At 42.5% G+C, this 14,954-nt stretch overlaps 1 protein-coding gene across 1 annotated transcript in view; it reads right to left on the reverse strand.

Annotated features, from left to right (window-relative positions):
• LOC139435662 (partitioning defective 3 homolog) overlaps positions 1-14,954 on the reverse strand; it is a 159,727-nt gene that overhangs the window by 44,630 nt on the left and 100,143 nt on the right. Inside the window, exon 3 of the mRNA XM_071206407.1 lies at positions 4,590-4,764. Coding sequence (XP_071062508.1) covers positions 4,590-4,764 — 175 coding nt within the window. The remainder of the gene's footprint in view (positions 1-4,589; positions 4,765-14,954) is intronic.

Raw genomic sequence — 14,954 nt, forward strand, 5'->3', positions numbered from 1 at the left:
CGTGGGATCTGAGCGGCAGGATGGAGATCAGGAGTGGACGTAGCTGTGGTGACAAGAAGTCTCAACACTTCCTAAACTACATCTCCCAGGAGGCATCAGGGTTCCCCCTCAGAGGAACTCAAGTGATGATCACCGGGTACTCATCCAACACCAAATGCTACTTTATCATCAGCAATGTACCCGATAACGCCTACGAGCCGGGAACGCTACCATTTAAAAAACTTCACTCAGAGAAGAAAAGCCAAAACATGCTTTCAGCATCGTCCAATCAGATTCATTTTAAGTGGTTCTGTTTGTAGCTTTTCTCTGAGCTATATGTGTTCACCAACTTTAGTCAACATGACTTGAGGAGAAAACAGCAGGCCTGGAGAGAAATGAGTGGTTCTAATGCAGGGGTGTCAAACTAAATTTCATCGTGGGCCACATTAGAATTATGGTTGCACTCAAAGGGCCGGTGGTAACTTTAAGACTATATAAATATACATAGATAAATATACATAATAAATATAAAATAATGTATTATTTATTTTACAATATTTCCCCTGCATTGGATTGTTACCGGATCGGGTTATAAATTCATAATTAACTACGTCTAAAAGCAGAAGTCTAGGGAAAATAATAAGTATTTTCATTGCGCATTGTTACACAATGAGATGCATTGTGGGACATGTAGTTTATGGGCAATGTTCTCCTGTAAAGCAGCACGTAACATTATAATAAACTTATTATATTCTTTGCAAGCTTTTGTGGGCCACATAAAATGAAGTGACGGGCCGGATTTGGCCCCCGGGCCTTGAGTTTGACACCCCTGTTCTAATGTATCATTAGAACTGTACTATTAACTGTTAGGTAGTGTACAGACCATGGTACTTGTAACACTTTGCAGATGTTCTACTTTATACGTTTCTTCTGTATCAGTTAGTACCACAGATATCTTATTTATCTGTATTTTTAATAGTTAACATTTCCTCTGTAAAGCAAACCTCGAGAGAAATGACTAATGACTAACACACATTCCAAAGTACTGAATTTCAGATAGTAATAACATAATTATGAACGTCAGGTATGACTTAAAAATAGTTTTTGCATTTCAACGTCATACTTTCACAGTATACCGTTTGCATTGCCCTTTGATCATTCCTGTCGTCTCTGCGGAGCCAAGAAACTGACATTAATCCAGTTGTGATTTCAATAGAGCTCTCTGACTAACAAGCGTAATCACACGAGAACACTGGCGGAGACCAACAGACAGACATCTCTGATTGAAAGCCATTCGGGGCTCTTGACAGACATTTCTCCTAAAACCCGATAACATGCAGCCGATGAGACTCCGCGTCGTCAATTAACCGGGGTTAGAAATTATTATGGAGACGGTGAAATTGGACATAACTGGCAGGTGTGATTATGCCCACGATTTACATGTTTTCATGCATATTCACATTCAGCATCTCACCCAGGAATCCAATTAGGAGTGCAGTGACCTCCCGCAGAGTGAGCGTGTGTGTGTGTGTGTGTGTGTGTGTGTGTGTGTGTGTGTGTGTGTGTGTGTGTCAATCAATGTCAGTGCACAGGTCATTAGCGGATAAGCCATATTCCAACCGGTGGCTACTTGTTCGAGTGTTAATAATAGATTGCAATTAACTTCAATTTGTATATATTACTAATATTGGTGTGAGAGTGAGAGTTGGGCCATGTTTTAATATGTCTGAGAGACATTTAGAAAAGTTGGGTATGAGTAATATGATTAAAATGCTCTGTGCTTTATGACAGTGGGATTTTAAAGTGCACCCTTTAGCGGTTCTCCAGCACTTCACCACATGTGTGCGCACAGAGGAACAGTCAATGCGATACAGGGATATCTTATTATTTGTTGGGCTTCTCGTTTTCTCTTTGACATATCCCGAGTTTTACAGAGAATATTTATTTTTGCATTATTTGTTTGTTATTGTATTCTAATTTGTTGACAGCTTAAATATCTGCAGTGACATTCAACACGTGCGTCCTGCAGCCATGAACAAAAGACTCATGTGGCCATAATGTAAACAGACTGATGGTGAAGGGTTATCAGAAAAAGCTATAACAAGGGAGAATTCCATCCAGTCAAAATAGACTTTTTACCAAATTGATGCCAGATAATATAATATCGGGGGAGGGGAGGGATGAAACCCTCTTTAATGGTCACCAGGCAGAGCACACAGCACACAGTGAAATGTGGCCTCTGCTTTTAACCCACCCTAGCACCAGGAGTCTATACTAGGAGCAGTGGGCAGCTATTGCACGGCGCCCGGGGAGCAATGGGAGTGAGGGGGGAAGGGGGATGTCTGGTGCCTTGCTCAAGGGCACCACGGCAGGGCAGGAGGTGAACTGGGACCTCTCCAAGTAGCAGTCCACACTCCAAATGTAGGTCTGGTCGGGGACTTGAACCGGCGACCCCACAGCTCCCAGTCCAAGCCCCGACTGACTGAGCCACTGCCGAGGTTACTGTAATCGTCCCCTTCCTGAATAAGACGTATTGTTTTATTGCTTTGGATAACACAATGTTGAACGTGTCTAAACCTGTACTATATCAATTTCTATATTTTCTGTCTCCATCTACGACCCTAACAGGCTGCTCATAACCAACTTCGCTTAAAAGGTTTTGTAAATACTCTAGTATTATTAAGTCAAAATAAAATGTGTTTTTATTCTTAATTTGCAGGATGAAGTCCCAACGTTAGGCGTTATGATGAATGCAGGTCCAGAGGGACAAAGAGAGAGAGAGAGAATATCTGACAACTAAAATAAAGTGCGTTCGTGTTGGTCTCTGTACATCTGCTCGCTCGCTTCTGCTTGTGTGGAAAAGGTTTTCTGCTCGATCCAAATTGACAAATCACCTTACGAGAGTCCGTTTCTCGTCCAAACCGCAGTAATTACAGTTAAAAGAAGCGACTTGGCGGCAGAACTGCAGAGGAAGAGGAGCTCAGCGTCACATTTGATTTAGGAGGCGGCGAAGAGAACCAATTAGCCACTTTGGCCGCGGATCAAACGGCTATCTGGGGCTAAAAGAAAAAAGGCCCTCCTGTCCAATTAACAGAATTTATGGACAGCGCTAAGGTAGCGCTGGGCTGTGATACGCTCATTTGTTGTGTTTGCTTTACTGTACACCGCGGCTCTGATATATGTTGCTAATGAGGATGACGGATCTGTAATCAAAGAGGAGTATGAGAGGAACAGACTAAACAATTAATCCTCTGTGAAGTACATGTTCCTGATTGCATCTTTAGTTAATGGTTCCTCTGTTTGATGAATGCATACGTGTAGAAAAGCCCCTCATGGTGTTCGATGCAGCTGTGCGCCTACATGTTACTGTCTTTACTTCAGTGAAGCCCCATTGCTTTGTGGACTACGGGTTTGAATTGTTGAGGTTAGCATGTTGTAGTCACTAGCTTGTTTTTTGGGAACTGAAGTGACACGAGAGGGGCGGAGCTAGGTACCACAGGTTGTTGAACAAGACTTCAGGACAATTAAGATGTTACAATAAACTTCATATACTTAAAAAACACGTTGAAAGGGACAACACTATGATAGCGAGCACCAAGTACTACACTTCGAGGGGTGAGCTAGGTAAAACCGAAAGTTGAACAAGACATGTATTCATTCAAAATGCTATGTTTAAAGGGGACCTATCATGCAAAATGCACTTTGTGATGTCTTTTCAACATGTGTCCCCGGTGTGTCAGGGAACTCACGCAGTGTCAGGAAATAAAACCCTCTCTCTTTTCCTCCGTACCCAAATCTCTAAAAACGGGGAACAACGGAGCTGATCCTGATTTGCGTCCGATATGACGTAATATCTGAAATGTGGACCCACGGCCCAATCAGAAACGTTGCTATCAGAAACAATGCCCGACTGTTTTGGACGTAATATGGTCGGTGTTTACATTAGCATCGCTAACACTCAGAGCTAACCTGTGCTGGAGAGCATGTGTGTGAAGAAGCAGGAAGTAGAAAGGAACTCACCTTGTGGTATAACCGGCAAGAGAGAAAGCTTTTGAGCTCCAGACTGTTTCAGATCCTTGATAATCCATGATATGGCAATTATTATATAATCAATTATTTATTTATTTTAAGCTGTATACCCCAAATCAGCACTTTTGAAACAGGAAGTGAAATAGAGGGATATGAGGCGTGGCTAGAATGGGTGATCTGTTTGGTTTTTTGAGCAAAACACTTCACAGACATGTTTTTTATATATTTGTATATATCCGAGACCTATGCTATTGCCTAAAAATAGCATGATAGGTGCCCTTTAATATTCATAATTAAACCTAACATGTGAAAGGGTAAACGTGTTTAGATAATAACACATAGCCTATTTTACATAGGTATTACAACGTCCTTATCAGTCACGTAATGTAATCCCACTTAATTACATTGGGAAAGAGACGTCTGTAACTCCGTTAATATTGAGTTTGAGCTAGTTCTACTACCCAGAGACACTTGCCCGTTCCTTAGGCCGTAGAAGTTGTAAAATGTGCTAAAAGCCACATTCAGAGTTATTGTCGTGTATGCTCTATAGACCCTGAGGTCCTCTCCTGGTTGGGACTTACTGGTGCGCAGGGCGGAGGGCGTGACCTCGATCTCGCTGCTGGCCTGGTAGGGCTGGAAGGCCGAGGCCCCGCTGAGGTCCACAGCGAACAGGTCGGGGCTCTGGGTCCCCGTGGAGCTGGCACTGGTACCGTCTCCTCCATGGTGGGGCTCCTGTTCTTCATACACCGCTATCAGCTGGAGGAGGAGGAGGGACAGAGGACAGGTCAGAAGGTGAGGGATTTGAACATGCATATCATGAAATGTTAACAAGCGCAATAGATGGTTGTTGTATGTTGTTCTAATAACAAAACAAGAGGGGTGAAAGAAGTACGACAAACGATGAAACAGATTATCGTTGTACTCTGCAAATAAGGCTTCAACCCAAACAATGATATCATACACTGGGGTAATTATGAAATGAAGTTAGAGAATAACGGGACAGACCGGGACCAAAGGGCGATGATGTAAATAATGTGAGAGAAGAATGATGTTGGCTTTGAGAAACATGGTGCTTTATTTAACAGACGATGCATATAATGAAATGTCAACAAGCTTAACAAAGGGTTGTCTGTGTGCGTGTCAAAAGAGGCTTAACATCCAAACAATGAGATTGTACCCTGGCATAATCTGGAATTATGAAAGGAAATGACAATAACCAAATGAAAAGCGAGAAAGAAAGGGACACAAAGAGACCAAAGCAAGGTGATGTCGATAAGATGTGAGAAGAAAACATTCAATATATCACATAATAATGCGGATTTAAAAAGCAATACGAACGGAGGGAAGACGACATGTTTGAAATGAGGATAAAACATATTTATTTTCTCATAGAAATTGTTGCATAACATCCCTGAAGGTTAAGCAGTCTGTGTGGAAACTAGGGACTCGACCCCCCAGAAAACGGTTCACCGATGAACCGAAATGTACATATCCTAAAAGAATATCAGCATGTCAGTCAGGGGAGAGGCGGGTGCGGAGGCGATTCACAATCAGGCCAGCTGTAGAGGAGACCCTCTCAGCTGGGATCTGGGCATAAGATGAGGTTTGAGTCTGCGTGTAGGGAGGGGCAGCAGCCGTATCATTGGCTAACTAGCTAGGTCTGATGGATTTGGACATAAACACGAGAGAGAGAGATCAGCACCTGCAGCTCTGCCCGCTGTGAGGGGCCGGTGAGCGGAGCAAAACACACCTTTAGACCTAACACTTAGCTATGGCACTGTACATTGAGTTATTCCATTTGATAATATGTAATCCACTTAGGCACCCCTCCCAAAAAATAAAAATATTCATAACTCATATTCGAATACCTGAATATTCGAATAATCGTTCCCATCCCGAGTGGAAACCAAAGCGCTTTGTTGCATACATGTACTGTAAGCTGCTCCTTTTGAATCAAGTGTGTATATAGCGAGTAATACGGGCTAAAAGTATATTTTTTACATCGCAATGAGTTGTTTATTTACTGTAACTGGTAATAAGGGGATTTCATTTTACACAGAATCTAATAATAATAACTACTCAGCAGTGTATATTTGTCATTTTTCTTGAATGACAGGCATTAAATATGGCTAAATAAGTTCAATTGACTCACTCCTTCAACCAGCAGTAAGAAAACGTGGATATAGAAAGAAAGTACAGGTAGTAAACTTGTCCGTGGTGAACAGACGGCGCATGGTGGTCCCTTTCTACTGACAAAGTACTGCACCCACAGTCTAAATGGAAATGGGGCTGGATTTAGTCTCTCTATTCTCCATGATGGCACTGAGCTGCTCATTACCTCCAATCATATCCTTCTCCCTCAAAATGCCTGCCTTCAAAGCTCTCCTCGCTCACAGATCTGATTAGTTCCAGCCTCCGCGGAGATTAAGAAGGAGATGCATGCCGTCGCTGTGTGACTCCCATCAGCTGGCCTCAGACGTGAATATATCCAGCGTTCGCCGAATCAGAGGAGGCGATCTAACCGTCCCGTGTGGTGAGATCTGATGTGGAGGCATGGTTGTGATAATGTCCCCACTATACCCTAATCTCTCAATGGGGTTACACATAATCCAGATATCAGCTCATCTGGGTTTATTAACAGAGTCTGAACAGAGAAAAGCCCTGAACTTTAAGGACAACTTTAAGGAAACCACCTTGAGGCATAAGCAGCGGATCAAAAACAGACATTATTTTCACTTCAGGAAAATGCAAAGCACATGTCGAGGCTGCCAAACGAGGAGGAAAAGTCAAATGATCAATTTAGTTTGATTCACATATATATTTATATCTTTTAAGAAGAGGGGTTGAGATACCGACTTCCAACAGAGGCCCCATTATGCTAGGTGTTCCCCTTAACTGGGGTTTGTGTTTATACGTTTTTGGTGCATGTAAATGGTCTGCAAAGCCTAAAATATAGCGCTCCAACACATTGTAAGTGATAGGCTAAGGGGCGGGACATCTCCAAGGAGTTGACCAATCACAACAGAGCCGATCAGTCGTAGTAGAAGCACGAAATACAAAAATTAGCACAATATCTCCTCTTTCATCAGCTCTTATCAATCCGTTTTACTTCCCCCTTCTTCTTTCTGTCACACACACACCCCCACACACACACACACACACACACACACACACACACACACACACACACACCTTTATTACCACCATTACTGCTTGTACACATTAGCTCAGGGCTGATGCTAGCTCCGGTTTGAAGTATATGACTGCACACTTATGTAAATGGCCAAATGGGAAAAACGAGTCGTGTGTGTGTGTGTGTGTGTGTGTGTGTGTGTGTGTGTGTGTGTGTTCCCCTTCAAGAGCCTGTTACTCTCTCCAGGGATCCTGTCCAGCACGCCATAAAACTCCAGAGCTCTGCGGCTAAATGTGGCTGAAATTAAGGTTTAATGTGCTGGAAGAGTGGGAGTGGGATTTGAATAGTTTGCGCGTGTGTGTTTTAATGGAGTGTGTGTGTGTGTGTGTGTGTGTGTGTGTGTGTGTGTGTGTGTGTGTGTGTGTGTGTGTGTGTGTGTGTGTGTGTGTGTGTGTGTGTGTTTTAAAGGAGTGTGTGGGTGTCCCTGGATGTAATTGTGTGTGCTAATGCTTCTATTGACATGGTTGTGTTTGTGTACACATGTGAGTGTGTCTTTAAGTGTTGAAGCAGTGTGTTTTTATGAACCTTAAGAATGTGCCTTTTCTCATTCGGAGAGAGTGGCACACGGCTTCAATGTGTTCATATTTCAAAAAGTACTTTGAATATTCTGTCAAATACAAAAGAAGGTGAAGCTTCTGTGTTAGAGCGCTAATAGAAGCGTGAGTGTTACAGAGGGACATAGAAATAACCAAAGGAGTCCTTGGAGGAGAACTTTGTGATGTTAGCCTTTGCAGACCATTTACATGCACTAAAACCTATCACACACCAGAGGAAAGGGAAACCCCCAAAAAGAATAATAGGGCCTCTTTAATATTGGATTATCTTGGGGAAAATGCAGATTTGTTCGTGTAGAGACTCATCGGAGAAGGTAGAGTAATAATAATACATTTAATTTGTTAGCGCGTTTACAGGTGCTCAAAGACGCTTTACACATATAGTGAGGATAAAATAAAATAAAGGAACAACAAATAAATATATAGTTAAAGTTAAAGTCAAATAATACAAAAACAATCGCACATTAAAAGCCAGATTGAAGAGGTGAAGAAGTGTTTTGAAGGTGGTGAGAGTGTGTGTGTGTGTGTGTGTGTGTGTGTGTGTGTGTGTGTGTGTGTGTGTGTGTGTGTGTGTGTGTGTGTGTGTGTCATTTTCTTAAAACCTAAATGTTTGCATTATTCCATGAAGTAGCACTAAATAAATAATCAATTAAATATCACAGAATGAGAACAAGCCCTACATGTAAACAAATATGTATCGACAGCATGAATTAACACCATAGTATTCATTCTTCCCTCACTCGGTTTGATCTGTGTTGAAATGGTCGTGTAATATGGAAACATGAGAGCAGACGCGTTCCCGCACAGACTCATGGGAGAAGGCAGTGTCGTGTGTTTTATGCAAACACGTCTAAATAAAACTTCCTGAGTGTAACTGTCAGAGGGTCCTCCACTGTTCCCTCTTTAAGGCTCAGTTCAGCCAGAACAGCTGAGTCAGCAAACCCCCCCCCTCTTCTTCATGTCCCGCTCCCTACGGACACCACAGAAGAAGAAAAACCCATAACCCATGTAATGTTAAACCCCTTGTTACATGGTAATCAGTTCAAATGCAGTCCACACCAGTGATTCCGCCAGACCAGGGTTGAAAGGGCGTCCACCCCGAGAGCAGAATTTTGAATTGAGCCGTCCCTTATAGATACTATCTCTTTGGGCTCCTAAACGGCTCTTCATTTGTCCACAGGTTACCACAGAGCCTCAGCTTTGCCGCTGCGAGGCTCCGGCGCTCGCAGTTCACGGGCGTGCTCCACTAGCACCCCCCCCGCCAAGGCTCGCCGGCAGTACACTTTCCGTCACAGGAACACGCTTTGCTGGCGGCGAAAACAATCCCACCAGACTCCTTTGCCCCGCCAACAGACGGATGTGCTTCGGCGTTTTCACACCGGAGTACTTTTCCCTTTTAGTTCCGATAGTTCCTGGGATTTTGCGTTCACACCAAAAAGAGAACTTAGTTCATGAGAACTTTTACCCCCTTTGTAGTGCCTGCTAGAGAGGTGGTACTTTCCTGGGGAGAAAAAAGTTCAAATTTCTGATTGGCTGGGCGAATTGCAAACCACGGCCCGTAAAACTCTGAAAGGTTTTGTGAAGCCGCCATTGTATTTGCTGGCATTAACATTATTAGCATTAGCATTATTAGCATTAGCATTATTAGCATTAGCATTATTAGCATTAGCCCCGCGCACCAATGGAGAGAGAATAACTTATGGAAACACAAAAAAAAACATGGGAGCGGTGGAGATGAGGAGGTGTCGGCGTTCTGGCGATTTACTCGGACTCCGGGGACTTCCGGCCGGGGACTTAAGAATAAGATAAGAGCTTAAACAAATGAATGACAAATAACGAAACTTTGGCTTGAACATGTTTCTCCTTTGCCAGAAACGTGAATATTTAAGTGAATATTATGGGGTGCAAACATCAGCCGCTCCCTCAGGACTCCATGTTTCTTCTGTTGGTTGTTTTGTTGACTGAATTGTTGTCCATTCCATTTGCTACAAAACAGCCTCAAGTCTAAGATAATTGCTGGTATTTGTTGACAAGCTCAGCCCTGACCCTGCTGCCACCACACACACACACACACACACACACACACACACACACACACACACACACACACACACACACACACACACACACACACACACACACACACACACACACACACACACACACACACACACACACACACACACACACACACACACACACACACACACACACACACACACACACACACACACACACACACACACACACACACACACACACACACACACACACACACACACACACACACACACACACACACACACACACACACACACACACACACACACACACACACACGGGGACCATCCAATCAGAGCGTTGGCCTGCCCTGAGGGAACCAGAGGATATGTTCCCGGAGAAATGTGAGCTGATTGGCGTGTGAAATGGTGTCGATAAAGGTTGAGACAATTTAAAATGTTCCTATTTTTTACTTAACATACGGCCTTTTACAGGTTGAATTAGGGGGGCGATAATTATTTGTATTCGGTGTTAATAATTGATTAATTGAGACACAATTTGCTTAACATGACATAAGCTGCAATATCAAGAATCTGAAGACGCCAAAATGTTTTTACTGGAAACTGTTAATGATTAAATCGGACATTGCATATCTTAGTATGTGGATCAGGACATTCACTATTAATCAATTAAGCTTATTGGCTAGCGCTCCAACACATGATTTTGAACATTAAGGCATGGAGACATGTCACCGTAGAGACGCTAAATACGAATATGAACCTGAAAGTTAGCAACATAGGACCCCTTTAAAAGCAATTAAAGATTTGCTTCCATTTGGACTACAAGCAGCAGGAAACCCCTCATGAACAGTGCATGTGAGGGTGAATGTGTTAACGTGTGTATGTAAAACATGTCATCAACTTTTCTTTACTTTCATGCAAACACGCTTCAAACTTAACCCAAAAAAAGATGCTTTCAGGTAAAGTCCAACGGAAAGAGTGAGTCAGTCCACTTCTCGGCTCGTAAATCATCACCATTACTCTGGATAGAACAATACGCCGGGGCAAAGAGAGGTCGGTCAAAGGGGAATTAGTCCTTACGGGCGTGGGGGAGTCAGGGCGGGGGCGAGTTGAGAAAGAAACAGTCACTGGTTGCACCACATCAGCCATCGCTCGTACGCTGCGGCAGTCCAACAATCACAACTCGGGCTTTCAACATAAATCTTTCCACATCTAACGTCAGGGTGATTTATCCACACATCACGTTAAATAATGTCATTCCAATTTCTCACAGAATCACATAACATTCTCCCTCGTGTCACGCTCCAAGCTGCGTAGTGTGTGTGTTCTTTCATATGATGAACTGAATCTGAAAGACACGAGAAGGGAGAGACAGCAGGACTGATTATTTGAACGTGGGCTCGTCAAACACAGAGGATTACAAGACAAGGAATTAAAGCCATGGCATGTTCCAAAGAAAACGCCTGCCTCACAGGAACAACGGTTAAATCAGGACGTTCATTCATCATTTGAGATAACACTGAATATGCTAAAGGCAGATATTGAATGTATCATCGACCATATGCCCTTAAATGCTGATCCCAGACCCACAAAGGCTCCGAGACGTGGTTAACTTGTTTCTGCACCAGTTTCAATGAAGAGACATTCCTCTGGAAACATTAGACTTTTCAAACTGAAGGCGACCCCTGATACGGGAAGTCTTTCAGACCTGGCATCGCTACACCAGGACGGTGCCAGGGAGTGAGAGGGCGAAAAGCGAGAAGCCGTCAGCAAAAGACGGGAAGAAACCACTTGACTTTCGCCCACACAGCTGTGTAATCCAAAACATGTTGTCCGACTCGTCTCGGGTCAGAAAACTGCAGCACGTAACATTTTTCTCGGTTCCACGCTTCAGGAACCGTGAAGAAAGTGCCGAGTTGCAGCCGGCCTTTTCCCAAAAAGCGACAGCCATCAAAAAATAAATCACTCCGCAGCAGCAGCAGCAGCCAGAACCCTCAGAGTGCAGACAGGCAGCGACCGATGTTACCCTCGGGTCAGAGAACCACACTTAATGTGAGGGGATCCCTTTCAAAATTACATGTCTGGCAAAGGAGGGAAAAACTACACTTACCACAAATATATATATATATATATATATATATATAGATATATATAGATATATCATAATTCTTAAAGGATGGTTGGAGACTTTCAATGTCAACAAAGTAGGGCTGCACAATCGGGAAAACTAATTGTGACTCAAGATCTTTTGCATCATACATTTTTAAAGAGGCCCTATCATGCTTTTTGGGGGATTTCCCTTCCATGCTGTGTGTTATGTTTGTGTGCATGTCAACGGTCTACAAAGGCTACAATTTGAATGTTCATAAAAGGATCTGTACCAAACAAATGTGTTATTTAAGTCGAGGACTTCTCTGCACCTCCACAATACTACAAAGATATGTATTTTAAATAGGGCTGTACCCGAATATTCGTTCGTTGGAATACTATTCGGGTTTCAATTTCGTTAATCGGATATTCGTTTTCTTTGGCAGCCGCTTTGCACTGTGGCTGCCAAATAGAATTGATTGAAATCTCCAATATCAACGTAAGAGCGTGTGCCTCTTCGGGGGGGGGGGGGGCTAACACTTAACCATAAGTTATTTTTTACTTTCTCCGTCTTTCTATGTAGATATTACTTTTTCTCCGTTAATCTCCGTCACGTTGTTTCCATAGCAACAACAACTTCCTGTCAACAGCGCTAACTCTCCTTCAAAATAAAAGCATGTCCATACAAAATAGGAAGGCAAGCCAAATTACACTTAACTGCAACGAAAGTAACAAACACAATGCGATATCCTTTTCAATTTCAAAGAACACAAATTGGGTTACATTAACAAATAACTATAAAACAACAAAATGAATGCCGTGAATAAACCGAAATACACGTGTTGAAGTGGTTCGCTGCTGACCCCCCCCCCCTTGCTGATTACTACCGAATATCTGGAGCCCGAAAAATAGTATTCGGGACAGCCCTAATTTTAACACATACTTAGCCTTTTAGAAAATAACTGCTTCTTGTCATTTGAATGTTGCACTAGTCCATATCACAATTTTGCCTAATAGCATAATTGGATGTATACACTAACAATTTGAAAAGTAAGCCATGGTTTATTCCCTTCATGACTAATGTCTCTTGTTTTCTCCTAGAGATCGCCACATTGAGTCGACAGTTGGTTGCCAGGTTTAAGACGCAGAAAAGGAAATTTCCTATTCATAAAGTCTTTCTTTCAAAGTCAAAAGAAAAGGTTGACAGTTTGAGCGCTTTGACGACGAGAGTTATAGTTACACGGTTTCCGTTCATCGAGTAACAAATACACGAGGGCGGCGAAAGCTATTCATCAAGGCCGCGATGAAGCAGAGCCGCTTTCTCCTCTTTCAAAACGTCTGCTTTGATTTGTTACCTGAGAGGCTACATGAAAGTGTTCATCATAATTTCTCCACAAATGGCAGTTGTTGGACATTTTACAGGCGAGGCTGGGGGGGAATAGCAGTCACTCACTCTCACCTAATCTATCAGCAAGAGTCGGTTTAATTGATTTGGTTTATACATAATAATTAGACAAATTGATGGAGAGTGGAGCCAGCTTGACATGTCAGATTTCCTTCGGTTTTGTTATGAGTCCATGTGGCTTTGAAATAAAGGTGGACTCTGGTACAAAAAAGGGGGCATTCTTCATGAAATAAAACATCCCATGTCCAGGAAAAGACTTTTGCATTGCCTGAAGCTGATTTGCATGTTGTGTACCTTTGCAAGTCTTAAATAAAGACTATCTTAATGCAACAGCACACAATGAGACGATATTGCTCTAAACATGTTGTTGCACCAGTTTGGGGATGACCTGAGTTTCATGCCCATTTCTAGCTCCATAAATAAATAATGTCCCCACTGGAAGAACTTGACCGGTTTTAAGTTCCTGACTTGATAAAAGTTGTATATTTATCTGCCAACAATAACTATGTCTAGCCTCTATTCAATATATATTATATTCCTAGACTAATCTACTACCAGATACCATTATAAAAGCAACAACAAAAAGGAAAAAGGTTAGAACTTGGCCTGAACTCAACCCCATCCAACATCTGTGGGACTCTAGGACAGGGTATCTGCAGGAACCCTGAAGTCAGATGTAAAACCTTTAAGACCTTGTTTAAGACCCTTTCCATACATTTTAAGACCTCATCACCACTTTGAGTTGTAACCGGTTACCTTGGCGACACAGTTTACCTCACATTGACTATATACAGTATTGATTGTCCTTCTTCCTTATCTTCCAAATATTTTTTAATAGCCTTAATTTTCGCTAAATTGATTTATCAACTTTGAATACTTTTTAAGACCCCGCGGACCCCCTGTAGAGCACTTTTCCTACTATACCGTTTTTATTCAAAGCTTAAAATCTGAATGGAATAAGAGCTGACATCTGAGACAACTTTACCCCAAAGATTCTCTCTTTAAAACCAATCCCAGAAGCTCACACATTTAATTGTATCCAGTCCTGTTCACTGAAATACAACAAAGTCAAGTGTGAGCATAAACTTTCCCTGACGATATGTTTTGCCTTGCAGACACATATCACTGTAACACGCTCACACACTCATATCTGCACGTTTCAGAAAGACAAATGTGAAACTTCTCTGAGAAGGCTGTTCTGACGGCCAAAATAAAGAACGTGTGCAAAAGCAGATAATTTTGGAATATGGCGTGTAGAGAAAAGCACTACAGGATATAAAAGGCATCGACTTTGTATGGATACGATTTGCATATTACTACTTTTATAATATTACAAGATCTGACAAATGTGGTTCAACCTACACAATGCATTGTCTTGTTTATCACTTGTTGTTAGGCATGTCCCGATCACCTTCTTTTGCTCCCGATCCGATTCCGATCATTTGATTTTGACAATCTGCCGATACCGATTTTTCCCGATCCGATCTTTATGCAATGCATTAAGAGAAAAAAAAGGTAACGGATAACGGCTGGTCATCCAACGCGATGAATTCAGCTATCTTGGCTGTTTTTTGTTTGGCCTTTTCACTGTTCTGGGGCAGTTTCTCTTTCCTTTTGAAAGCCTCTGAAAGTGTCGGTTGCTTCAGTGCCGTTACCTGAGTGGCCGCTGTGTACTCGCCGTGTTG

The sequence above is a fragment of the Pseudochaenichthys georgianus genome, chromosome 17 (assembly GCF_902827115.2).
Source record: "Pseudochaenichthys georgianus chromosome 17, fPseGeo1.2, whole genome shotgun sequence".
Taxonomy (NCBI): domain Eukaryota; kingdom Metazoa; phylum Chordata; class Actinopteri; order Perciformes; family Channichthyidae; genus Pseudochaenichthys; species Pseudochaenichthys georgianus.